The 25,839-nt window shown below is 24.6% G+C and overlaps 12 protein-coding genes across 12 annotated transcripts, besides 39 other annotated features; 7 read left to right on the forward strand and 5 right to left on the reverse strand.

The window, feature by feature from the left end:
- The first annotated feature begins 156 nt into the window (after window positions 1-156).
- Window positions 157-400: a sequence feature (AT_rich).
- Window positions 401-527: 127 nt separating this feature from the next.
- Window positions 528-710: a sequence feature (AT_rich).
- A 106-nt stretch (window positions 711-816) lies between these two features.
- Window positions 817-842: a sequence feature (AT_rich).
- A 138-nt stretch (window positions 843-980) lies between these two features.
- Window positions 981-1,143: a sequence feature (AT_rich).
- An 18-nt stretch (window positions 1,144-1,161) lies between these two features.
- Window positions 1,162-1,234: a sequence feature (AT_rich).
- Window positions 1,235-1,696: 462 nt separating this feature from the next.
- Window positions 1,697-1,729: a sequence feature (AT_rich).
- A 62-nt stretch (window positions 1,730-1,791) lies between these two features.
- Window positions 1,792-4,917, forward strand: CMU_027940 (coatomer beta subunit protein, putative; the record flags this gene model as incomplete). The annotated part of the gene is made up of 1 exon (XM_002140097.1): window positions 1,792-4,917. One exon carries the CDS (start codon window positions 1,792-1,794, stop codon window positions 4,915-4,917), a length of 3,126 nt encoding a protein of 1,041 aa, XP_002140133.1.
- Window positions 3,454-3,474: a sequence feature (AT_rich).
- A 38-nt stretch (window positions 4,918-4,955) lies between the features above and the next one.
- Window positions 4,956-5,033: a sequence feature (AT_rich).
- CMU_027950 (diacylglycerol acyltransferase family protein) lies at window positions 5,031-5,858 on the reverse strand (the record flags this gene model as incomplete). Its single annotated transcript, XM_002140098.1, has 2 exons — window positions 5,031-5,773; window positions 5,843-5,858. The coding sequence occupies 2 exons, from the start codon at window positions 5,856-5,858 to the stop codon at window positions 5,031-5,033; spliced, it is 759 nt and encodes a 252-aa protein (XP_002140134.1).
- Window positions 5,859-6,319: 461 nt separating this feature from the next.
- Window positions 6,320-7,483, reverse strand: CMU_027960 (hydrolase, TatD family protein; the record flags this gene model as incomplete). Its single annotated transcript, XM_002140099.1, has 4 exons — window positions 6,320-6,558; window positions 6,628-7,093; window positions 7,159-7,315; window positions 7,383-7,483. 4 exons carry the CDS (start codon window positions 7,481-7,483, stop codon window positions 6,320-6,322), a joined length of 963 nt encoding a protein of 320 aa, XP_002140135.1.
- Window positions 7,115-7,145: a sequence feature (AT_rich).
- Window positions 7,321-7,364: a sequence feature (AT_rich).
- A 226-nt stretch (window positions 7,484-7,709) lies between the features above and the next one.
- Window positions 7,710-7,779: a sequence feature (AT_rich).
- A 159-nt stretch (window positions 7,780-7,938) lies between these two features.
- Window positions 7,939-7,963: a sequence feature (AT_rich).
- On the forward strand, window positions 7,962-10,829 carry CMU_027970 (DNA replication licensing factor MCM6, putative; the record flags this gene model as incomplete). Its single annotated transcript, XM_002140100.1, has 1 exon — window positions 7,962-10,829. The coding sequence occupies one exon, from the start codon at window positions 7,962-7,964 to the stop codon at window positions 10,827-10,829; it is 2,868 nt and encodes a 955-aa protein (XP_002140136.1).
- Window positions 8,108-8,142: a sequence feature (AT_rich).
- Window positions 10,830-10,837: 8 nt separating the features above from the next.
- On the reverse strand, window positions 10,838-12,034 carry CMU_027980 (uncharacterized protein; the record flags this gene model as incomplete). Its single annotated transcript, XM_002140101.1, has 1 exon — window positions 10,838-12,034. The coding sequence occupies one exon, from the start codon at window positions 12,032-12,034 to the stop codon at window positions 10,838-10,840; it is 1,197 nt and encodes a 398-aa protein (XP_002140137.1).
- Window positions 12,035-12,154: 120 nt separating this feature from the next.
- Window positions 12,155-13,132, forward strand: CMU_027990 (uncharacterized protein; the record flags this gene model as incomplete). The annotated part of the gene is made up of 1 exon (XM_002140102.1): window positions 12,155-13,132. The coding sequence occupies one exon, from the start codon at window positions 12,155-12,157 to the stop codon at window positions 13,130-13,132; it is 978 nt and encodes a 325-aa protein (XP_002140138.1).
- Window positions 12,865-12,962: a sequence feature (AT_rich).
- A 19-nt stretch (window positions 13,133-13,151) lies between the features above and the next one.
- Window positions 13,152-13,274: a sequence feature (AT_rich).
- On the forward strand, window positions 13,223-17,041 carry CMU_028000 (uncharacterized protein; the record flags this gene model as incomplete). The annotated part of the gene is made up of 1 exon (XM_002140103.1): window positions 13,223-17,041. The coding sequence occupies one exon, from the start codon at window positions 13,223-13,225 to the stop codon at window positions 17,039-17,041; it is 3,819 nt and encodes a 1,272-aa protein (XP_002140139.1).
- Window positions 13,998-14,029: a sequence feature (AT_rich).
- Window positions 14,568-14,611: a microsatellite.
- Window positions 15,343-15,369: a sequence feature (AT_rich).
- Window positions 15,744-15,784: a sequence feature (AT_rich).
- Window positions 16,330-16,384: a sequence feature (AT_rich).
- Window positions 16,828-16,849: a sequence feature (AT_rich).
- Window positions 17,042-17,391: 350 nt separating the features above from the next.
- CMU_028010 (uncharacterized protein) lies at window positions 17,392-18,708 on the forward strand (the record flags this gene model as incomplete). The annotated part of the gene is made up of 1 exon (XM_002140104.1): window positions 17,392-18,708. The coding sequence occupies one exon, from the start codon at window positions 17,392-17,394 to the stop codon at window positions 18,706-18,708; it is 1,317 nt and encodes a 438-aa protein (XP_002140140.1).
- Window positions 18,709-18,787: 79 nt separating this feature from the next.
- Window positions 18,788-18,816: a sequence feature (AT_rich).
- Window positions 18,807-20,480, reverse strand: CMU_028020 (PH domain-containing protein; the record flags this gene model as incomplete). The annotated part of the gene is made up of 1 exon (XM_002140105.1): window positions 18,807-20,480. One exon carries the CDS (start codon window positions 20,478-20,480, stop codon window positions 18,807-18,809), a length of 1,674 nt encoding a protein of 557 aa, XP_002140141.1.
- Window positions 19,076-19,162: a sequence feature (AT_rich).
- An 8-nt stretch (window positions 20,481-20,488) lies between the features above and the next one.
- Window positions 20,489-20,586: a sequence feature (AT_rich).
- Window positions 20,587-20,653: 67 nt separating this feature from the next.
- Window positions 20,654-20,734: a sequence feature (AT_rich).
- Window positions 20,735-20,818: 84 nt separating this feature from the next.
- Window positions 20,819-20,854: a sequence feature (AT_rich).
- Window positions 20,855-20,892: 38 nt separating this feature from the next.
- Window positions 20,893-21,030: a sequence feature (AT_rich).
- Window positions 21,031-21,213: 183 nt separating this feature from the next.
- On the forward strand, window positions 21,214-22,086 carry CMU_028030 (uncharacterized protein; the record flags this gene model as incomplete). The annotated part of the gene is made up of 2 exons (XM_002140106.1): window positions 21,214-21,259; window positions 21,320-22,086. The coding sequence occupies 2 exons, from the start codon at window positions 21,214-21,216 to the stop codon at window positions 22,084-22,086; spliced, it is 813 nt and encodes a 270-aa protein (XP_002140142.1).
- Window positions 22,087-22,093: 7 nt separating this feature from the next.
- Window positions 22,094-22,357: a sequence feature (AT_rich).
- Window positions 22,358-22,427: 70 nt separating this feature from the next.
- Window positions 22,428-22,448: a sequence feature (AT_rich).
- A 62-nt stretch (window positions 22,449-22,510) lies between these two features.
- Window positions 22,511-22,646: a sequence feature (AT_rich).
- Window positions 22,647-22,696: 50 nt separating this feature from the next.
- Window positions 22,697-22,737: a sequence feature (AT_rich).
- Window positions 22,736-23,843, forward strand: CMU_028040 (synaptobrevin family protein; the record flags this gene model as incomplete). Its single annotated transcript, XM_002140107.1, has 3 exons — window positions 22,736-22,766; window positions 22,831-23,144; window positions 23,307-23,843. The coding sequence occupies 3 exons, from the start codon at window positions 22,736-22,738 to the stop codon at window positions 23,841-23,843; spliced, it is 882 nt and encodes a 293-aa protein (XP_002140143.1).
- Window positions 22,772-22,823: a sequence feature (AT_rich).
- Window positions 23,195-23,279: a sequence feature (AT_rich).
- Window positions 23,525-23,547: a sequence feature (AT_rich).
- Window positions 23,844-23,869: 26 nt separating the features above from the next.
- Window positions 23,870-23,921: a sequence feature (AT_rich).
- Window positions 23,894-25,537, reverse strand: CMU_028050 (uncharacterized protein; the record flags this gene model as incomplete). The annotated part of the gene is made up of 1 exon (XM_002140108.1): window positions 23,894-25,537. One exon carries the CDS (start codon window positions 25,535-25,537, stop codon window positions 23,894-23,896), a length of 1,644 nt encoding a protein of 547 aa, XP_002140144.1.
- Window positions 24,184-24,233: a sequence feature (AT_rich).
- Window positions 25,235-25,270: a sequence feature (AT_rich).
- A 17-nt stretch (window positions 25,538-25,554) lies between the features above and the next one.
- Window positions 25,555-25,582: a sequence feature (AT_rich).
- Window positions 25,583-25,597: 15 nt separating this feature from the next.
- Window positions 25,598-25,618: a sequence feature (AT_rich).
- The last annotated feature ends 221 nt before the right edge of the window (window positions 25,619-25,839 follow it).

A 25,839-nucleotide genomic window follows, 5' to 3' on the forward strand; every position in this document is an offset into this window, starting at 1 on the left:
TCAATTATAAACAATATAGACTAAAAATGATTATGTTAACTATCTATAAATAGTAATTAAGTTTTAAGTTTTGATTCTTTTTTATAGTATTACTGTAATATCTTAGTATCTATCTATATATTAGCATTACAGCTGAAATCTCTTTATAAATATTCGAAATTATTATTGTATATTTATTGTTTAAAATAAAGTATTTCATTTTTATAATAAAATATTTTTTTATTTATTAAATTGGCTTTTTTTTTATATTACTACTAATATGATAAATGACAATAATATAAAACAACTCAATAAATTAAACATTAGTTTTTGTAATAATGTACTATTAAAAAATATATTCAAAATTTTTTAAAATTAATTAAAATATTAAATTTGTTTTTTATTTATATCAATATATAATCTTTTATCAGGAAATACATTATAGAATTCTATCTCATTATTGTCAAATTCCTAATACTTCAATAGTTTATTGTATTCTATAATATATATTATATTTGGGTAATAATATCATCTTACTAAACTATAAGATTTTAAAATATAAAATTATAGTTAATTTAATATATTTTTATATTCATATCTGCATTATACTTGTAAAAATAGTTATTTAATAAAATATTTAGTTAATATTATAAATCAAACAAAATATTTTACTTTTTTTATGTTATATTATCTTTAATTTTTATTAAATAATATATATAAGATAAATTATTCAAGATACTACAAATATCTTTTAATATAATCAAATCCCTTTTTTTATTTTATAGTAATATTGAAATTAAGCTTAACATTATCAATGTAAAGTCGAGATATCTATAGTATATATAAAAAATTTTAATAAAAAAGTGTTTGATTTATTGTTTATTAATTCTCAGATTTATATAGTCCCAATTATATATGTTACTTTAACAAATTTAGATTATTGAGAAATTTACACCTTTTATTAGCTTTAATCAAATTGTGAAATATTAAATGATATATCCTTTTTAAAAATAGATTTAAATATTACTAGAATATCATGTATATAAATACTTTAAAATATTTATTAAATAGTTTCCTTGTATATTTTATATATTTTATATTGTTAGATATATTAAATCAGTATTCTTATTTTAGTTATTAAATTTTCATTTAAGTTATTTAAATGATAAGAAGTGTTCTAAGATTTTATATAATTAAATAAAAGGAATAATTGACAAATTCGTTATAATTTTAATATGTAATATTTTAAAATAATCTCCAACATTTTCTATTTATTTCTTATTTTTTTCTTTATAACATCAAATAATGTGATACCCCCTTAATATCATGAAAGTATTATAATTGTTAGTTTGGTATATAAATATAAAAGATCCCCTAAATAAAGCTTAAGCTCAATAATTTAGGAAAAGTTTATCTACAATATTTCTGTTAACTTATTCTTACCAGACTTTCCTACCATAAAATGTTTATTTTTACACCATATACTTAGCGCCATGAATGGTACTCAAGTTGCATCATTTATTTGGCGCTATAGTGTTACTCAAGATGCACCATTTAAATAAATATCCATCTATTTAGGCGCTGTTACATTTGAATATTAGTGGTGGGGAGAGGAAGTGGGAGTAATACTAAGGAGATATTGGAAGATTTTAAGATTTGTTAGCCTATATATTAAAAGAAACATTAAAGACTATCTTCTAAGTTTTGATTTAGTTTCATAAATTATATATAATAATTTTGTATATTAAAAGTTGGTTTTGAAGTACGAAGTAAAATACGTCTTCTACATATTTATCCCGTATATAATCTAAGATGCACGAATATGAAAAAAATTGTACTCTAATAGTTCCACCAATTGTTGGTGGAAGTCCACCATCTTCAAATGAGTTACAGAAACGACTAGAAAATCCTGATGATATGGAGAAATGTAGAGCATTACAAGAATTAATTATATGGATGATACATGGTGAAGCATATAAAAGATTATTAATGACAGTTATTAGATATGTAGTACAAAGTACAAGTCATAAAGTTAAAAAATATCTTCAATTATATTGGGAAATTGTAGAAAAATGTGATAATGATGGGAATTTAAAAGAAGAAATGATTCTAGTTTGTAATGCTTTACGTAATGATTTACAACATCCAAACGAATATATACGTGGTTCAACTTTACGACTACTATGTAATTTAAGATTTTTAAAAATTATTCAACCTTTGATTGAGGCAATACTTGCAAATTTGGGAAATAGGCATTCATATGTTAGACGTAATGCTGTAATGTGTATATACTCCATTATTCGAACTTTTGGTATTGAACTTATACCTCATGCTACTGATGAGATAGAAAAACTCCTTTTAATAGAAGGAGATGTATCTACGAAAAGAAATGCATTTCTTGTATTAACGAATTGTGATGTTGATAGATCACTAAGATATATTCTATCAATTCAAGATAATATCCCTTATATGGGAGACTTTGTGCAAATGGTTTTACTAGAACTTTTCAGAAAAATATATCGTGGATATCCTCATCATAGAAATACTCTACTTCAATTAATTGTAAATATTGTTCAGTATGGATCCCCTGCTATTGCTTTTGAAGGAGCAAATACTTTAATTACAATTGGATATTCTACATCTACAAATTCAATAAAGACAGCTATACAAGCATATATTAATTTACTTTTAACTCATTCTGATAATAATGTGAAATTTATGATTTTAAGTCGATTATCTCAAATAACTCACCTAACATCAGTATTGTATCTACTACAACAGTACTTTATTCTTGATATTCTCAGAGTATTATTGTGTACTACATCACAGTCAATACTTATTAAAATTTTAGATATGATCTTATCATCTTTATTAACAAAAGATAATTGTATGGAAACATTTAATTTTTTAATGAAACATTTACAAACTATTAATTCATCATTTTCTAATTCTTCTACACAATCTGAGGTCCGGCAACTTCAACAATCTCAATTGACTGTGTTAAGATCTCTACATTCAATTACTAGAAAATATCCACAGATTACTTCTCAACAATTATTTGAAGTTTCAATCAGTTATCTTGGTAATAATGATGCTATTTTTGTTAATGAAGTAATGCAGTTTTTACGTGAAATGGTCATTAGTCATCCAAATTTGCATTCAGAAATTACTCAAAAATTACTTTGCCAATTAGTATATATTCAATTTAGCAAACCAATTAGAACTTGTTTATGGATAATAAGTGAATATAAGGGCCATGATAAAGAAAGTATTCAGAAGATTGTTGATATGATTTACAAACTTTTAATACCTTTACCTCTTCATATTAAATGTAACCATAGAACAGACGAGTCAAAAATAGAAAAGATTGAAAATAATTCAAATGTTGTTACAAAAACAATTATCTTAGAAGATGGTAGTTATGCTACTCAAGATATTATTAATCATTCAATAGAAAATACTTCAAAAATTGACAATATTAATAATTTTAATATAGACAATGAGAGTTATCTTAGAAAATTAATAACAAATGATAATGATTTACTTTTAATAGCATGTCTTGGAGTTTCTTTAATAAAAATTATTCTTATTCCAACATATAACAATAATGAAATTAATCTTCCAATACATACATATAACCAAGCTCTATATATGATTGTTTGCTTCTTAAAATATAGTATTAATGAAAAAAGTAGTGGTGGTTATATGAATGATACTACCAGAAGACTAAGACAATGTTTACATACTATTAAATCTATATACAATAATATTGAATCTGGTGGATCAAATGAACCAACAAGTAACATTATTAAACTTCGTGATGAATTATTTTCAACAGGAGATAATCTAAATTTTGATAATTCAAGTCAAACAATATCTCAAATAGGTGATGAGTATGAGGTTCAACATGAACCTATAAAAGTTAGGCAGCCATTTACAACTTTAAATTTTAGGCAATTAAAGGAAAAGGTGATGCTAAGTGGATATGATTTATTACAAGTTGAAGATGATATTGATCAATATGAAGATCCTTTCAAGATATGTACCAAAAATCCAAATAATACAGATATTATTGACTGTAATTCTCTTAAACGTATTTATCCAATTACAGGCTTAGATGATCCAGTTTATATTGAAGTTATTGTACAAGTACAACAACATGATGTGCTTTTAGAATTAATTATTATGAATAGAGCTAATACAGCTTTACAAAATATCCAAATTGAAATATATCCATATGGAAATCTTCAAATAGTTGAGAAACCACAAAATATTAATCATCTAGATCCTTCTGAAGTGGTACATTTGTATTCAACAGTACAAGTTCAATCTATTGAAACTGGCATACTATTTGGTTTTGTTACTTTCCAATTAAAACCAAGTGGAAATAGCCAACTGAATACAAATATTTATTCTAATGATACAGTAGTCTTGAATGAAATAAATATAGATTTAATTGATTTCATTTCATGTAAGACAATACCTCCATCATTATTTAGACAACTCTGGGCTGAATTTGAATGGGAAAATAAAATACCAATACATACATTTTGTACTTCATTTGTGCACTTTTTGAAATTCATAATGTCACAAACAAAACTTTCATTGATTGGTGTCAATCCAAATGACATTAATGACACTGATTCATATATAAATAAAATGAGTGAGAACTCCTCATTTTTTGCTGCTAACTTGTATTCTAAAAGTATATTTGGAGAAGATGCCTTAGTTAATATCAGCTTAGAGAAACAGCATACTTCAAATAATTCAAATGAAAATAAGACTATAATTGGTACTGTCAGAATACGTAGTAGAACCCAAGGTATTGCACTTTCTTTAGGAGATCGTATTGTTTCTATTCAACGCAAAATACCTTCAGATACATCTAATTTTAATTGTAATCAACTTCTAAATATCAACTTTATAGAGATACTTTAGATACTGTTTTAACTAATCTATTATTTTAGAACTCAATGTTTTTTTATTAATTGATTAATTCAAGTTAATTATATATAGTTTAGTATATCTATTGTAATATAACTAATATTTATTTACATTAAACTTATTTCCGGTAATTTAATTTCTTTATATTTCTTTATTACTTCATAATCAGTAAATGATTCTAAGTACTTTGGGCTATAAGTTCTATATAATTCTTGTAATCTCTCAATATATATTTTATGGTATTTCTTAATCTCATCCCTTGGTGGGTTTTCTGGAAAATATGGAACTTCTATTGGACTTCCAATAACAACTAAAAGTGGTACATTTTTTTTTGGTAAAAATGGTAACCACCAATAATCACCATAAGGAAAAACTCCAGGTATACTAAATTTATTTAGAAATAATCTCAAATTCCTTGCAAATCTTGTGTTATTAAAAGTTAAACATTCTCCAAATACATATACAGGACGTATTCTATAATTGTATTGCATACAATATTTTATAAAACCATATCTATTCTTTATATATATTTCATCCACACCCCAATCCAAAATTGTTGATTCCTGGAATCCACCTGGAAACATAATTAAGGGACTTTCTTCTCTTTTCATTATATTTTTAAATGAAGTGTGACTAGCTCCACGTAATGTTGCAAACATACTTAATATTGACCAAATTATAGGTTGTAACCATATAATAGCTTCAGTTACTATAACATAAAGTTTTTTAAAAATATTACTTTTAACAATGTTCATTAAGCCAATGCTAGTTACTCCATGAGGATGAATACCTAGCAGCTGTTTTTGATTTTTTTTAAAATCAGGTGATTCTACAATAATTTTACAAGGACCTATATAAAGGGAAATTAATTAAAAATGTTTAAAATTACCAGATGATACAAATTAATAGCACATCTTACCTGTCCAATTGTTCATATCAGTAATTATCAATAAAGAAAATTTCTTAAATATATATGGAAGTTCTGGAAGTGTCCTAATATAATAAGAAAATAAAATAAATGCCACAATTGTTAACAGCAATATTTTTTTTTTGTAATAAATACATAGAACTAAAAGAAATGGAACTATAGAACTTGATATCCATATAAATAGAAATAGTATATAACAAAAGCCACCATATAGTTGAATAAGCTTAGATTGAGAGATAGGTATTTCAAAAGTCTCTATTTCCTTATTATAAACCATTCCTCTACTTCTTGAGTTTTCTTTAAGTTTCCTTATTAATAATATTCAATAAATATTATCCACATTATAAATGCATGTAATATTTAATAAAATTGAATACGCGGTAAGAATTGACATGCATAAAATTCATCTCAAAATATTAAATATGAATTAAAAAACTTCAAAATCAACACATAAAATAAGTGCAAATATCAGGAAAAGTAACGTTTTAAAGTGTTTTCATATATTTGAATTACAAATAAGTCAAATGAAATTGATGGCTGAATAATTGAAAATATAACTTCAGCAACCTGAATAATCTTTACTGGTTCATTACGTCCTTTGACCAAATGAGATTTAGTCCACTTTGCAGGTTTTTGTACTTGATGAAAATGAGTTTTAACAAGTGGAAAGCTAGCATGAGTTGGTTTTATTTCGCACCATGGTGAATCTGCAATAAAATATTAAGTTTCTTTGTTTGGGAATTAATTTTCTTTTTTTAAGATAATATAAAACTTACCAGTTTCAATATGGAGCCTGTCTAATGGTATATACTTTAATAATTCAAGATTATGTTGTGTTTTAAGTGAACATCCATTTATTCCAATATCTAAACCAATATTTAATAAAGAATCTAAATCCTGTTTAGTTCCAGTGAATGAATGAGCTACAGCACCTTTCTCAATCCATAAATGTCTATATTTTTGAAGAATATAAGTTACTTTTAGTACACATTCGGAATCACCACGAATATGAAGGAAAAGTGGTAATTTGAAATTTTCAAGCAATGATAATTGAAATTCAAAATATTTTATTTGTATTTCTATTGGGCAAAATTGAGTTCTATCTGAGTCTAGTCCAAATTCTCCAAGAGCTACAACTCTATTCCTATTGGATATTATAATTTGTTTTAATTTATCAAGATATTTATTAGCACAGTCACAAAATGAATCCTTGCAGTTATTAGTATTTTTACATGTTAATTCCTTAAATAAAACAAAATGAAGTTATTATTTAAGAATATAAATTAATAATTAACAGTGAAACTTACCTGTGCTCTTGTTGGATGAACTCCAACAGTAATATAAAGAAATTTACAATCAGGATCATGAATTTTACATAATTCTAATGCATCAATGCAATCTTGTAAACAACCACATGTAATTATGATTTTTTTAAGGCCATTTAAGCGAGCTCTTTCAATTATACTATCATTATTTATAAAACATTAATTCATTATAATATTAAATATAATTTGAGACTAATTGATCTTACTCTGATATATCTGGTAAATGATATGATTTACCATGGTATATACCCTGGAATACAGGGTCAGTTAAATTTGCTCCAATATCAATAAAGCAAAAGTTATTCATAATTCAAATAATATATATTAGATGTTCTATAACATCAGTATACCGCATTTATAAATAGATAGTATAAACTATAAACAATTTTTCTGGAAAAAAAAGGGAAAATCGGCAAAAAATAGAAACTAAGTATGAACTAAGAGATATCATCAAGATTATTTGAGAAAATTAATAAGTCAGTAACTCATAATTTTTTTTATATGGCCCTTATTATAGTATTAGTAGAATCAAGATTATATTATGAATTAAATCTAGATAAAATTTTATCTTATATATTTAGCTATTAAAATCAAAATATTTAAGGAGAAAAAAAAATTTGCAACTATTTAAAATAGTATTACTTCTACAATAATGGTATCTAAAAAATAAAGAAGCGGTATATTATGGGGCTTAAGAGTACCGGATATTTGTGTGGCAAATCGGGTAATATAAGGAAAAGTAAAAAAAAGGAATAGGACTGGAATATAAAATTAAAAATAATATAATGTCAGGCATTTTATTTGATCAATTATCTTTATCAGTCCTAGATCGTTCATTTTTAAGTTTTTTAAGAAACTTTCGAGATAGGGAAAATTTTCCAAAATATGTAAATCAAGCTGAACAATTGGTTACATCACGCTTATCACATACATTATATATAGATATTAATGATTTATTAAATTATTGCAATAATCAAGAAGTTATTGACGAAGATACAATTGACAATCCGTCATTACTAAGTGGACCATCGCTTTTATCTTTAATAACTGAATATTATGGTGAACTTAAAGATGCAATTAATGGCCTTATAACTTCATTTTGTCACAGTTTAATAATAAATAATGAAGGAAATAATCGAGCTGGTACATCTGCAATTACATATTCAGCTTCATTTTATGGTTTACGTTGGATTGAAAGTTTAAGGACTCTTAGATGTGAAAAGCTAGGGAAATTAATAAGTGTACGTGGTACAATTACGAGAACATCTGACGTAAGACCAGAATTATTAAAGGGATGTTTTGAATGTGAAATTTGTGGTAATATTGTAGATAATGTAATACAACAATTTGTATATACGTTACCGGTAGTATGCCCTACTAAAGGATGTGGAAATCGTACAGCATGGCAACTCAAATTAGAACATAGTGATTTTGGAGACTGGCAAAAACTACGTATACAAGAACATGCTACTGAAATACCTCCAGGTTCTATGCCAAGGTCAATGGATGCAATATTGCGTGGTGATTGTGTAGATCGTTGTAAACCAGGTGATAAAGTTATATTAACTGGACAGTTAATTGTAGCTCCTGATATACCTTCATTAATGAAACCAGGTGATGTTCCCTCAAGTGTTGTAAAAGATAGAGCAAGAAATCGAAACAATGATTACAGTGGTATTAGTGGTTTGAAATCACTAGGCACACGTGACTTAGGATACCGTTTATGTTTTCTAGCATGTCATATTGAAACAGTTAATGCAGTTGCATCATTGGATGATGGTAGGATATTAGAAAGTTTAGTAAATTCAAATAATATATCAAGCCATGGAAATATATTATCAGATATAACAAATAATTCGGAGAATTCAGATCCATTAAAACTTTTAAATATTAGTGAAGAGTCTTATAAAAAATTTGTTGAAATAGCACAACATCAAAATGGACTAAATTTGTTAGCAAAGTATATTGCACCACAAGTGTTTGGTTATCCAGATTTAAAAAAGGGTATTTTACTACAATTAGTTGGTGGTGTAGAGAAAAGAACAAAAGATAATATAAAATTAAGAGGTGATATTAATGTTTGTATAGTAGGTGATCCATCAACAGCTAAAAGTCAAGTTCTACAATTTGTTCAGAAATTTGCAACAAGGACAGTTTATACTTCTGGAAAGAGCTCAACAGCTGCTGGTTTAACTGCATCAGTACATCGTGATTTAGATCAAGGTGATTTTGTTATTGAAGCAGGAGCATTAATGTTGGCTGATAAGGGAATTTGTTGCATTGATGAATTTGATAAAATGGATGATAAGGATGTAGTAGCAATACATGAAGCTATGGAACAGCAGACTATTTCAATTACTAAAGCTGGTGTATTAGCAACATTAAATGCTAGAGCTTCAGTATTAGCAGCATGTAGTCCAATTGGTGGTCGTTATAATCCATCAAAAACTTTATCACAAAATGTTAAGATATCTGCACCTATTTTATCTCGTTTTGATCTATTTTTTGTTATGATTGATGATCCAGAAGAGGTTTATGATGAAGTTTTAGCATCTTTCATTGTGAAATTACATGCATTAGCAGTTAATAATCAAACTGACATTAAAGGTAAACAAATTGATGAAGCAGACAATAATATGAATTTGTTGCAATTAAATCGTGCAGAAGTAGCTCAATATATTGCATATGCTAAAACTTTTAAACCTACAATTACACTTGCTGCGAAATTAATATTAGTTCGTACATATCAAGCATTACGTATGAGTGATACAACTACAGGAACAAGAGCTATGAGAATTACTGTTAGACAATTAGAAAGTCTTATACGTTTATCTGAAGCTATTGCTAAATTAAGATTTTCATATGTTGTTACATCAGAACACGTTGAAGAAGCATGTTCAGTATTTAAAAATTCTTTAAGTAAAGTAAGATATGGTGATATTGATTTATGTGAAATGGATATTGATGATGAAGAACATGTTGAAAATGAACATATCAATGAAGAATCTAATCAAGATATATCCAAATTATCAAAACAAAGTAATAATACAATTGGCTATACAGAATATTTCAAAATAGCTAGAAGAATGGTTGACCATGTACTAGATATAGAAAAAGATTCTGGTGAGGCAAGTATAGAAGTAACTGACTTAATATCATGGTACATTAGTGAATATGATCATCCTCAGAGTGAAGATGAACTTAGTGAATTAGAAAGACGATATCATAGAGCTATCTTACGTATGATTCATCGTGATATGATATTCTATATAGCTCATCGTGAAGAAATAATACAGGAAGATTTAGGTAAAGATTCCGAAATTTTGACAAATGATAATAATGAACCAATTATTAGAACATTTATAAGGGTTCATCCTAATTATATACAAAATACCGATCTTAATAGTGACAATAAAATAGCAAAACATGCAGATTTTGCATATCGTACATTTGGTGAAACAGAAAGAGTTGAAGTTAATAACATAAATGATGTAGATATACTTGAACTAAATCAAAATTTGGAACCTGAAGATTTCTTACAAGATAATATAGAAAACATAGATAGTGGAAATATAGAAGTAGATCCTTCACTTTTTGATGATTTTGATGAGAAGTCCTCACAAAATGATATAACAAGCCAAAATGAAGTATAATAAATATATTAATTCTGTAGATCTATCTCACAAAGATTTATTATTAAATACTTCAAATTTATAAGTAGCATTTTCATAGCATTATTCCAAGTTTGCTTATCATTAAATAATAAGTTATAACTAACACCATCAATTGTATTCATATCATAATTAATAATAAAAGGTAATTTGTCACTACAATTCATATATTTAGCAATATTACTTATATTAGATAACAAAGCTTTAATTGCACTATCAAATTTGATACATTGGTTATAATTTGAATTTGCTGAAGTATTCCCATAAAGTGGTAAAATTGAATATTCTTCCTTCACAAAATTAGATAAATATTCTGGGATACATCTATCAGTAATAGTTGAGTAATTACCATATGGATTTAAAGTAACTTCAATATTTAACTTCTCAGCAATACAACATAATAGTAAACTTGTATAACCTAATGCACCATTTATCTCTCTCCAGTTCTCATCTGAATTATCTAATAAACCTAAACGTAAATTATTTATAGTACCTATTCCATTTATTTGATTAATATAAAAAGTAGTATTGAATATATTAATCTTTCTTAATAAGTCTACATGATACTGCAAAAATTTTATATCACTATTAGTTCCATCAATTAATCTCTGTATATATTCTAATTTAAATATATTATTCAATCTTATCTCTTTCTCTTGTCTCTTAACTAAAATTTCAAAATAATCTAAATTGTCATGTATACATTGATTAAAATTACATTTATCTGGTAAATCTTTTTCATTATCAAATAAAGAATCTTTAATTAATGAATCTATTATAGAAATATCCTCAACAGAATAATCAATATTTCCAATTAATAAATTTAATGTCTTTGTTTCATCAATTGTTTTATTTAAATTTAACTCAAATTGCATAATTAATTTATCAATACATTCAACACAAACGGACTCTTCAATATTCTCTTTTGGATTATCATAACACTCAAGAGTCACTTCCATAAATTGTAAAAAATAATTTTCCAATAGATTAGAATAACATTCATCTTCATCATCTAAAAATGAATCCAAAATTGAGTGCAAATTATCATTCTCATCTTTGCTTATAATAACTGAAAAAATTATATTACAACAACAACAAATTCTTAGAATAGATTTCTCATTATCTCCATCATTTCTTATTTCAGTTTTATTTTTACTTTTATCCTTAATATTTGAAAATATAAACATTCAATAAGATTATATTAATAGCTTTAATATAATACCGGTATTAGTAGATACCAAATATATAGCGCCTTAAAGCGCCATATACTTTGTTTTATCTATAATCTTTATTCTTGTAAAAAAGATATGCAAAATATTCCAAAAGTACAATTTGTACTTTTCAGAGACAAAGATAATAATTCTAAGAAAAATTATAATCATCCAAACAATGAAGATGTAACTAAATCATTTCTACCTGAGAATATCTTTGATATTGATAATAACCAAGAATATAATAATGAAGTAACTAAAAGAAATTTTATTACAAGTCTTAATTTATCAGATAATATAAGAAGTGATGAAGAACATCAAATTAATAATAATTCAGATCAAGATTTTATCATTAAATGTAGAAATCCAATACTAAAAAGTGAATCACATACCTCTAGATCATCAAGCTTAATTCCACTACTCTTAAAACGTAAAAATCAAAAACAAAATGAAGCAAATGACTCTTTATCTAAGACATCATCTGAATTAGTATACTTAAAAGAATCTAAAATACCTATAGATTCATTTGGGATGGCAATGTTAAAAGGTATGGGCTATGACCCTTCTATACATAAAACAAGACCTAAATTATACAAAAAGCGAACATATGATCAAGGAGGTTTAGGTAGTGATCTTATAATTGATTCATTATTTCAAGATAATTTAGATTTATGGATTATGCCTAAACTAATTGTTAAAGTTATTTCACGGAAATATGGCAATCATTTATATAATAATCTTGTAATTATACATTCAATTCATTATAGTAACACTGATTCAGAATGGTATGCTAGAGTATTGGGACCTTATAATAATATTAATGAATTACTTAAAAATTCTATTTATATTCAAGATCTTATTGAATATATAAATAATTCAAATGATATAAATGATTTAAATAATACTAAGATTCTTAAATTAAGTAATGAATATAATACTTCACAAATTAATAGGCAAATAAACATAATTGTAATTAAACAAAATCATCTATCTCCTTTTAAGTCAACTACCTACTGTAAACAAATCGAAATTAAAAAAGGTAAATATGTCAATTTTAAGTGTTGTATCTTATGATAATAATCTCAAAAACGAGAATATTATAAATCTTTTTATAAAGTATAAATACTAATTAATATCTGAATTCTTATAAATATTTATTATTATATGGAAAATAGATTTATTAAACTGTTTAATATACTTATTATATTATTATATACTTGTATTCAATGTATTGATGAAGATAGTCTTTCATATATTTCAAATATCACTGATATAAATCCAAGTAAACGTAAATTATTACCAGTAGTTTCAAACTTTGGTAATCCACAAGTTAATCAAATAAGAGCTACTTCTAATAATATCCCTAATCCATACATTAATACAGAATCATCCCATACTGGAATAAATAATAATAAACAATTATCTCGATTTGGATATTTTGATGAATTTTCATATTCAAGAAATTCAAATTATTTTAAAGATGATACAAGAAAAAAAGTAAATGGAATACCATTTACATTATTACACTCTTTACGTTTAATTCTTGCAAATAAGATTATACGCTACAATCCTATATTATACCCATTTCAAATTGAGTTTCAAAATATAAGTTCATGTCTTTGTGATTTAAAATTGGATGAAATTGGAAATCAAGCATCTATAGATTTCAAAATAAAAGGACATGAGGATAATAATAATAATTGGAATCAAGAAAATATGAATTCTAATAATTTATATAGCTCATATATATCATTATTACCACCAAACTGTCAATGGAATAATATTTTTAATTCAACTTATGGAGATTTTGATAATTTAGCTAGTAATAACAGTTATTTTGATCCTAGAAATAATAATTCTAAAATTAAATATACTAATTTACTTGGTATAGAAGTGAATGATGATTTTGTGAATGACTCACTCAAAGTATTAGAATCAGATTTAAATAATATAAATAAAACAAATAATATAGAGAATATTACAGATATAAACAATGATATAGTTATACCTAAAAATATAACCGATGATTTATATTTAAATACTAATAATAGTAACTTAGATCAATCAAAAGAATATAAATTTCATTCAAAAGTACTAATAGAATCTCCAGATCATCTTGTTCAATGTATATATAGGATACCACTTGATTTAACCCCTTTTAGTAAGAATTACAAATACTATAATAATAATATGGTCTTAAATGATTCATTAACTAATATAAACACTCCATTAGTGGAGAATGATAATAATAAATCTAATTTCTTATCATCATCATGGTTAAATTATTTATCACCAGAATCACCAAAGTGGTTTGAATATGATTTTACAAGCGACAAAGATATGGAAGTATCTACTGATGATAATAAGTATAATAAGTTTACTATTGAAGGATATTGGGACTTAATTAGATCTATTCCATTACAGGTACTATTAAGTTTGAACACCTCAGATCCGTTGACATATATAATGTGTACAAATACATCAGAAACCTTGAATAAGTTTTTAACAGATAATATAAATAATACTAATTCTAATGATAATAATAATAATAATGAAGATCCTTTAAACAACCCGAGTATCTTTTCATTAATGTCAATTGTACCATATAATGAGTCTTATTGTAGTCGTCCAACAGGTGCACAGTTAAAGATGTTTGGATTTTGTCCGAGCATAACCAATTCTAAATATGATGAAGAATTACAAAGCTGTATAAAGATAACATATACAGATGCAATTTCTGTATGCCCACAAAATTATCGTCATTCTAGATTAGGGGGATCACGTAATGGAATTGGTGGATGTCATGTAAAACAAAGAGTTGATATACCAGCAACAAAAACTTGTGATTTTCCATATACATATAATCAAGCAAAGGAAATATGTGAATTGAAAAAGTATTATCCTGGTTTTCCTGGTTGCTCTAATGGTAGTACATATTACAATATAACAACTTGTATAGTAGCTTATCAAATTTTAAAGGAATATGAATGTCCAGATGGTTATGAAGCATTAGATGATTCAGATTTTAATCAAGGGAATAATCCATCAGAATATAATAAAAGAATGGAAACTTTACAAGAATATAGAGAAAATTATTTACATGAATATACAAATAGATCATATTCATATAATTTACCACCAATGACTCGAATTATTGATATTAATGAACAAGGTATCCAAAGTCGTTATCCAAGCTTAAAATTGAATCATTCTAAAACTCACATTACATGTAGAAAACGTATTATTGAACCATGTGAATATGATTATTTGGGAATTCCATATTGTAAAAATAATATATTTAAAATTAAATACGATTATGTATATTCCTACATGTTTGAAGATCGTCCTATTCCACAATGTATTTTTGATGATATTGTAAAAGTTGAATATAAATGCCCAGAAGAAAGTATACCTTATGAAATTCATATTGCAAATGGAAATAATCCACCTATTATATTTACAAAAGAACTTGGTAATCCATATGATACATGTATAATAACTGAATTCATTCCTATACAACCTAAATGTATAACATCAGATCAAACACCTTATATTTTAATAAAACCACAATTGTCACCATTTGAAAAAACAGGAATACATATTGTAACAAATGAAGATATAGAAAATCTTAATCCTGATGAATTACAAGAAGTATATGATATTATTGATAATTCATTGTTTGATGAAAATATTGATAATAATTTAATAAATAATTTAGATAAAAATGAAAATTCTGAAAATATTACAGTAGCTAGTAATAATAATCCAGATCTTAGTAATTTCACTGGAAATATAACAGAGGATCATATTTTGAACAAAAATTGTATTAAAAATAATACAGTGAATAAAAATAAAGAAAGTGATATAAACTTATTTAATGTATCATCAAATATTAAAGAACCGATTAATCAAATTAATAATACTCAATTCTTATATATAACTCAACAAAATATTAATTCTAGTCAAAATTATACATTAATAAATCTAAATCATAACAAATATATTGGAATTAGTAAAGATGATACATTTAATTCAAATATAGAATCATCTGTTAATATATCAGATCACTATACAAATTCATCAAAATCAAATATTAAATCTGAATGTAATCAATCAAATATATTAATATCACAATTACCAATGGAAATAAAAATGGAAATAAATAAAGATTCTACAACTTTAATATCTAATTTTAGTGAAACTAATCATGAATATCAATATGAAGTATTATCAAATACATCTATGCTATTTGATCAAGAATTATCACCATCATATTTATTTAAATTATTAAATAATATTGAAAATAGAAATAATTTTTCTAATAATCAAATAGAAGAACCAAAAATTCGTCTTTCTGATGCTATTTTAGGTAATACAGATTATATTATTCAAATATATTGTAGTGAAGTTATTACTGCAAAACCATATTTGTCATGTCCTCAAAACAGTAATTTGATTAAATCTAATCTTTGTAGATTACATGGATATACTGATTATATTCTTCAATGTCCAGATGGTTATGTTTTAGATAAAGAAGCATTAATGCTAATACCAGTTGAATATTATAGAAAAGCTCCACCAAGATGTGTAGGTAAACAACTTGTATATACTCAATATTATTGTCCACCAATGTTCCCAGATCAAATTGATAGACCATTTATTTTAAATAAAACTAATTATACCAATGATAAATCTAAAAATGTAGATAATTATCAAATTAATAATATTTCACATATTCAAGATTTTGAGGATCAATATATTAATCACTCTATTAATAAATATAATAATAATCAAATTTCAGAAAGTAGTTCATTAAAAAATAATACAGAAAATATTATAGGAAGGACAATAATTCCATCATATAGTCAAAAAATTTGTCATGAAGTTGATATTATTGAACCAATATGGAAAATGCCAAATTTATTAATTTTATTACTTAAGAATATTAAGAATTTCGAAGATCAATTAAATAATGAGATTTAAACACTTTATGATCTAATTTATTTTAGACAAACTTTTTCTTAAAAAAAAAAAAAAAGGGAATTTCAATTTATAATGTAATTCTACTAAAATATTTAAAGGTTTGGATATCTTAAAATTCACTAAAATTTGTTTATATTGTAAAGTTTGCATGCATGTATATAGATAATAATCTTTCGTACTTAATTACACATGGACTAAAAATTAGCATGCATTTATTACGTAAATTTGTGGGTATAAATAACTCAAATTTCATTCCGGTATCAGTCAAAATAAAATTTAATTTTTACATTTCATTACAGATAAAATCAAAACTTTGTCGTATTTTAGATTTAAATATTTTTTGTATAAATATGAATTCAATACATTTCAGTTTATTAATATTATTCATATATTGGCCAATAAATTGTCTTGCTGGTAGTGGGCATCATCATCCAACTATATCCATCGTAAATGTAGCAACACCAATTTGCCCATCTGGTTTTAATTTAGAAGCTGGAAATATATGTGTTGGATTTGAAGAATTACAACCTGAAAGAATTTGTACTAATGGTGCAACATTAACTAGTGATCTTATGTGTCTTAATACAATATCTCCAGTAATGCATTGCCCTATAAATTATTCATTAATAGGGGAAAATATGTGTCAAAGAGTTATTGAGACTCCACCTATTGCTGTATGTCCAATTGGATTTACAATTACTGATGGACAAATGTGTACTGGTAGCAAGACTATATCACCAATTAAAAGTTGTACATCAGGAGTTTTAGGTAAATCCCAAGATGAATGTATTGTTCAAAAAACTGTGAGCCCAATAGCTGAATGTCCAAGTAGTGAATATACTTTATTAAATAATAATCAATGTTCAAGAGAAATCTTATATGATTGTACACCACCGCCAAGAATTGCTATTGAAGGACATCATCATCATCATCACCACTATATTACAGCTATCCCAACTCAAGTAGTTGCACGTACATGTTCAAAAGTTGAAACTGTACCTGCAATATTAAATTGTCCACCAGGTAGTGTGAGTGATTCAATTAATTTTGGTTGTACAATAACAACAAGTACACAACCAATAGATATCTGTCCAGGTAATTCTATGATGTCAAATGGACAATGTGTAGAAGTAATAACAGTTCCAGCAGAACTTGAATGTCCACCAAAGAAAGTGCCAATACCAACAAAATCAAATGTCTATGATGGTAAATTCCATAGCCTTGAAAATGCAGAAGTAAATTCATTACAAAATATTCAAACATTGAATACAGATACTCAATATGCATATAATGATAGCCAAAGTAGTTTTATTCCTCAAGCGATGATAACAAGAAGAAAATTAGCTAAGAGAGGTCATCACCATCACTATATCCCAACAATCCCAGCTGCACCAACTCCAGTTGTATCCCAAAAGGTTATTGTACAACCACAGACAAAAAAATGTGAAGAATTTGAAACTATTCCAGGAGAACTTATTTGCCCAGAAGGGTTTACTGACAAGGCTGACAAGGGTCTATGTCAATCATTATTACCTGCTACTTTAAATTGCCCTGCTGGTTCAAAAATAAATGAAAGTGGTAAATGCATTAAAAGAATTACTGCTGAAGCAACAATTTTAACTCAACAACAACAAGTACTTCAAACATATCATCATCATCATCACTAATCATTAGAATAAGAGAATTTAATCATTAAGTAGAATGGTTAAAAAAAAAATCAGAAGCTTTGACTTCAAAATCAATTAGATATAAAAAAGAAAAAAAATTATTTATTACTATTATCTGTAAAATTATCCAATTGTTTTTTAGTTGCAATAGATAAAGATGTAATCCATTTCTCACAATCAGTTTCATTTGGACATCTTATTAAAAGAGATTTTTTTATAAAACCATGTTCTTTTAATTTTAATAAGAAGCATCTATTGCCATATTTCTCCTTTTTTTGTATTGATATAATATTTAATGCTATATTACAACTCCATAATGGCTTTTCATTATATTTAAGTAATTCTTCCATTTCCATGTCATCTCTTGAATTTAAAATATAAATATATTTATCTTTAGTTAAAATTAAATATCTTGATAACCATTTTTTTAAAAATAATTGATTTTTCTTAATTTCTATATGACCATGATATATCACTAAATTTGAATTAGGAAGTTTGGAATATACCATTAAAGATGTAATAAACTTTATTAAAGGTAAATCTGATACAACTGAATAATTTTTAGATAGTCTTATATCTGTAATAGGTATTGGAGGTGGTCTAAGTCCTGGTATTGATGTTACTATATCTATATTATTAGTTTTATCTTCAATTATTATATTCCCTTCATTATTAATTACATTATTAAAAACTTTCCCCAATTTTTGTATAAACTCAATATATTCATCTTGTATAAATAAAAAGTAATTTATTGTTTGTTGTACAGAAGATGCACGCCAAACCTCTAATTCCATCAAATTATCAATTGTAGTAATTAAGATATTATAAAATTTTGTTTGAAATTCTATAAATTTACTAGTACTATGTCTATATAATTGGTCATAATACCAAGTGTCTGCATTTTTATTTTTTTTTAAATGAATACCTTCTAATTCATTATTTTGTGAATTTTCGGCAACTTGTTCATATTCTAACCATGATTGATTAATTTCAAATACTACAAGTTCAAATTCTTTACGTGCTTTACAAAAATTTTTTAAGAAGTTATCAGCATTTTTCATATATCTATTTGCAATCCAACTTAAATGTCCATTTACTACATCAGCTTCTATACTATTAGCTAATTTTTTAATATAATTAGCTTCTTGTTCCCCTGAATAAGATAAAATAAATGGCCAAACTCGTTGTGTATTCATTGTACTAAAAACAGAAGAAACCAATTGAAGAGAATTCATATGTGAATTTAAATTATATTTAGATTGTGAATAGTTAGATTCATTTAATATATATGATTTTGAAGATGAAATTTCATTTAATTCTTCTATATCATTCAATTTATTTGGAAATTCTTTAGATGATATTTTATTTACTAATATACTCTTTACCCTTTTTTTAATACTACCTTCAAGACTTTGTGAATATGATCTCCACAATTTAGCTTTTAAATGTAATATAATAGCTAAATCTTGTGTTATTTGTATTGCTTCTAGAGTTGACTTAGATAATTCATTATATATAGGATTTAATAAACTTATAAATTGATGGGTTTTTTCTAATCTAAAATTTTCCCATTGCCTAAGTAATATAAAACTTTCATCTCCTTTAGACTCTAAAGACCCAGAGATACATTTATTAGATTTACATGATTGATCAAAAATGCTACTTTCACTTATTACAAATTGTGTCTTACTTTCTGAAATAGGATGATGTAAACTAGCTATTGATTCTTCTTCAAGGTTTGTAGATAGTTGTAAATTATCCATATTTCCCATTATTGTTGTTAATATAAATTAAATTATCCAATTTAATTTCTAAGATTTCTTTTTAATTAAATAATTAAGAGAAAATAAAAAACTTTTTAAATTTTTTCTTTTTTTTCTAATGAAATGACTCGAATCATAATAAAATCCTAATGAGGGTACTTCTAAAGTATAATATTTACCTCTTAATATATAATTTTATATAATATAATATTTATTAATTCATTTCTAATCATAATAAAAAAAAATATGTTTTGATTATTTTAGAAAAAGATTTAACTATGCATTATAATATTTCAGATCTCTTACGTCATTGCATGTAACTACCGGTATAAATATATCATCATGTGATATATTAAATAAATAATTAAAATTTTAATATATATGAAATTTCAAGTCTCCATATAATTCTTACATTCTTGAGTTTATTTTAAGTTATAAATTCTAAATTATAAAATAAGAAAAAGAGTAGTAATTTAAATATTAGATAATCTTATTTATATATATGTTATATATTAAAATATAAATAAGTAATATAAATATTCATATTTTGTATATAATTCCAAATTTACAAAGTAACTTGTCATAAGTCTACTTTTTAAATTACCTAATACCTAAATACTCAAATATAAAAAATAAAAAAGATGCACTGACAAAGCGGCCAAATAAACTAATAGTGATACCTTATACAGCTTTAAAATAATAGACTATACTAATTAATATTAAAAATCTTCTAATATACAATATGAACTCTGGAAATATTATGGATTTATACTTAAAAATTATAGATAGTAAGTTTTAAAGGATTTATCTATCATTATATTGAATATTTTACTTTTAATAATTATTAGGAACTATTGAGAAATCTAGAGGATTACAGGCACCAGAAGTTCTTGAGAAATTAAGACAAAAGTGGATATCTAAATTAAATGATTATTATTGTGATGTTGAGAAAGATCTTTCATATTCTATTGCTGAATCATGGAATTTAGAAAGTGATCATATCTATGTACCAAAACTTGAAGGAGTACTCCCAGTAAAAATTGAAACAGATAACTTAAAAAAACCTATGCCTATAATTACTTCAACAAATATTACAAATTTAGTAACTGTGGATGATAAATATGAAGATGATGAAATGAAATCAAAACGTATACGAAAAGATAATACTGATAACAAAGAACTAATTAATAATTCAGAAGTTCAAATAGAAAAAAATATTGTAGATTGTGAAAATCCTAAAACATCTGAGGTTCAAAGAGATCAAGTAAATTCTTTTGAAACAGATGAAGATGAATTTGGTGGAGTAGAATGGGATATTATACCAACTGCATCATCTCAATTATCTATTAAACATGAAGAACAAATTAACAAAGATAATGGTGAAGATTATACATATTCAGAACAAGGATCAAACTTAGATGATATATCTGATCTTGAAGATGAAGAACCTTTTTGTAATGATATAGTTGTTGGACACTTTGAAACTGTTGCTAGACCATATTCTCGGAAAAAAAATCAAAAAGGTAAATGGAGAATAAAAATAAGAAAAGGTATAGCTCAAATTGGTAATGAGGAAATATTTTTTGATACTCTTATAGGAGAATTTGATTTTTAATACTGGGAAATATTTAATTATATATATATATTATCATCTCTAAATATACAAAATTAATATCAAATATTAGTTTTTTTATACACAATTATATATAATTATATATTAAATGAATATTTTGATGGGAAATATTATTAAATAATATCTAAATTGAATTGATTAAAAAGAATCTCTTTTAAAGATGATATATATAAATTATTTTTAATCTGAAAAACTTACTAATACTAATTATATTTTAATATTTTAATTTATATTAACTTTATTTAAATTATATCTAGAAAATCACTTGATTTAATGTATTTCTTATTATTCAATATTTTATATTTATACTAAACTCAGATGACTAATTTAATTTAATATTATTAGTTTGACAGTTATCTAGTTTTTAACCCAAATTAAATTATATTTTTGATCAGTATCAAATAACTTAATAATATATTTATAATAATAAAAATTATTTATAAAGTTTATTTTTTAATATATGATTTTTTTTCTTATGTTTTTTATATTTTAAAATCAAAATCTAATTACGAAATATTTGTAAATTAATATATCTTATTAAACTACTTGTAATAATTTATGTAGCGTAATATCTAAGGATCACTCGTAAAAGTAATAAAAAGAAAAAAAAAGAAAAATAATTTAAATTAAAATGCCATTAATATATTCATTAATAGCTAGAAGTAAGTTAAATAAATATTTTATATATTATTATTGAACCTATAATTTTATTAATTAAACTATAAGAACAAACTGTCTTAGCAGAGTATACAGAAAGTATTGGTAATTTTTCATCTATTGCTAGATTACTTTTAAAACATATAAATAATAATAAGGCAGTAAAACAAACCTATACTTATGATCAATATTGTTTCCACTATATTATTAGTGATACTGGAATAATGTTTATGGTTATGACAGAAAAAGATTTTAGTATTGTAACTGCTTATGAATATTTATATGACATTATAGAAAGCTTTAAAAAATTTGAAAAACTTGCTATTAATTCTGTAACACTAGGTTTAAATAATGAGTTTTCCCCTATATTAAAATCTAAAATGGTAAGTTATAGTAAATTAACAATTAGTAAAATGTATGATATTACAGTATGATAATATATTATCTATATAAATATCTTAAATATTATTTAGTAAGACTAATGATAATATTATATTTTAAACTTAAACTTAATATTACTTTGTTTTCTGAAAATATGAATTTAGGAATATTGGAATTTGTATCAATTAAATGAATATGATAAATTAATGTCTCAGATATCTTCTATTCAACATATAATGATTGATAATATTGATATTTTATTGGATAGACAAGATAAACTTGATTTATTAGTTTCACAAACAAAAAATTTGACTAGTGAATCAAATAATTATCACAGACAATCAAGGAGATTTCATAATACAGCTAAATGGTGTGCAAGACCAAAAATAATATTTTTTTTTATTACTTTATGTTTCTCACTTTATTTAATAGCTGTATTTCAATGTAAGGGCTTCCTTTTACAAGGATGTTTCAATAAAACCTCCAATACCAATATAGAACATAATAAATCAACAAAAAATATATATGATAATATTCAATATAAATCAATATTGGATACTCAAATGTTAGATAATAATGATTCAGATATTCCAAATTTAATGGAAGATTACCTACCAGAAATAAATGAGGATATTTCTAAAAATATACAAAATATACCATTAGTTACTTCAAAATTGGATGATTTTGAAATAATACAATAATTCAGAAATATACAAGTTTAATGAACTAATAAATTTGATATTATTTAATATTAGTTTTTTTTTTCAATAAATTTTTTTGGAGAATTTGGTTTCCTGTTATTTAGGAGATTTACTTGGCTATTATATGATAAGCCAATTATACGTTTAAACCTTTTATAAGAAAGTAGAGCCTTACACTCTTGAATATTTAGTGATATTTTGACTTTTGCTATGCGTCCAAATTTATTTTTTTTTGGTAGGATTATTACTTCAAGTCTAGTCAAAATTGAATTTGGTTTACAGGTAAGAAAACATGGTGGATCGATAATGGGAACATGAGTTCCATATAATCTTGAAAAGGAATATAAAATAACAACTTTTTTAGATTTTTTATATTTTTTATTATAATATGAGCACATTTTTGGAAATATAATTCCAAGAACTGTTTCACCATTTGAGCTATCTATAATAGCCACACCTATATCATAAAATTGAGTCATATCTATTATATTACTTTGCTTATTTAAGTTTATATAAGCTTCTAAATGAGTAAAATTAGATGAAATATGCTTACATTTTAAGATACCATATATATATTGAGGATTATATCTTTGATCCATTATTTGTAATTGAATATATAAAGAATTAGTTTCCTGCAAAAATAATGGTGTCTCATTTTTAGTTATATTGGGATGATTTATATTTATACTTTTTATATGTTTATTAGATATATCTGTAGAAAATTTATATTGAATTTCATTAATATTCTTCATATATTCAGAATAATCTGAGAAGTAAAGTAAAACTGATGAATCACAATATCTATTATTTTGAGTCTGAATGGATGTCATATAGTCATATATTGTTTCAATTATCTGAGTAGTATGCAATGTAATTAAAAAAGTTATTTTATCTTCACTTTTCTCTAAAATAATCTGTAAACCTGCAAATACACTTATTGGAGACATAAAGTATTTCATCCCATATAAGTTTGATGAGTTTATATTTTCAGTATTTATTAAATAATTATGAAAAGGATTTTTATGATGATAAAGTAAAATATAGTTATCTTCATTTACAACCCCCCAAACTGCTATATATCCCATTATTATTTGACCCATTTCCCAATTTGGAATTCTACTTTGTATACATTCTGCTTTCAATGTAATATTTTGTGATGTTATAGATAATACCTCCATATTCCATATATAGCCATTCCCTAAACCCCCAAGATCTAGCTCTATTCTTTTTAGTTTGCGATATAATAGATTTTCATCAATACATCTATTATTTATTGTATTAGTTTCTTCTAAATAAGATTCTTGTTTACAATATAATATATCTTTAAAAGTATAATCTTGTTCTTGTACAAAAGAGAATCCACACATCCTTGAGTGCTCTACAATAACATCTTTTAATGAATTTAATAATATTTCATTATATTTATTCTGATTTTGTAAAAATTTACATAGATATGAATAATTTAGACATCTAAAATAGCTATACCAATTTATTTGTTTATTAAAAACTAAAAATTCTACTCTCAATCCAAACTTTTGAATAGCTACTTTGTACCAATATTTTTGATTCATATCCCCCAATAGTAATTTCCAGTCTTTATTTATTAATGTTAATTCTAGAACATCATCTAAACCTAAGTGATCTATTAAAATGTTATATATACCAGTATATAGAATTGATGAAAAGTGAACCATCACAAACCAACTAACCCAATAATTCTTATTATATATATTAAATTACATCCACCTGTTTACTATATTATATTATTTTTTTAACTCACTTAATTTAACTAAATTTGGGAAAATTTTGATTTTCAGATGTCCATTGGTCCGGGCATGCCTTTGAAATTTACCGCCATAAGATTATATCGCGCGCATCATCTCTAGATTATTAATCTAGAATTTCTTATTTTTGAAGATATAAATGACATATTAATAAATCCTCTATTAAATTTTCTATTATATCCTAGTAATAATATTATAAATATAACTATACC

Source organism: Cryptosporidium muris, genomic scaffold, assembly GCF_000006515.1.
Source record: "Cryptosporidium muris RN66 scf_1106632353999 genomic scaffold, whole genome shotgun sequence".
Taxonomy (NCBI): domain Eukaryota; phylum Apicomplexa; class Conoidasida; order Eucoccidiorida; family Cryptosporidiidae; genus Cryptosporidium; species Cryptosporidium muris.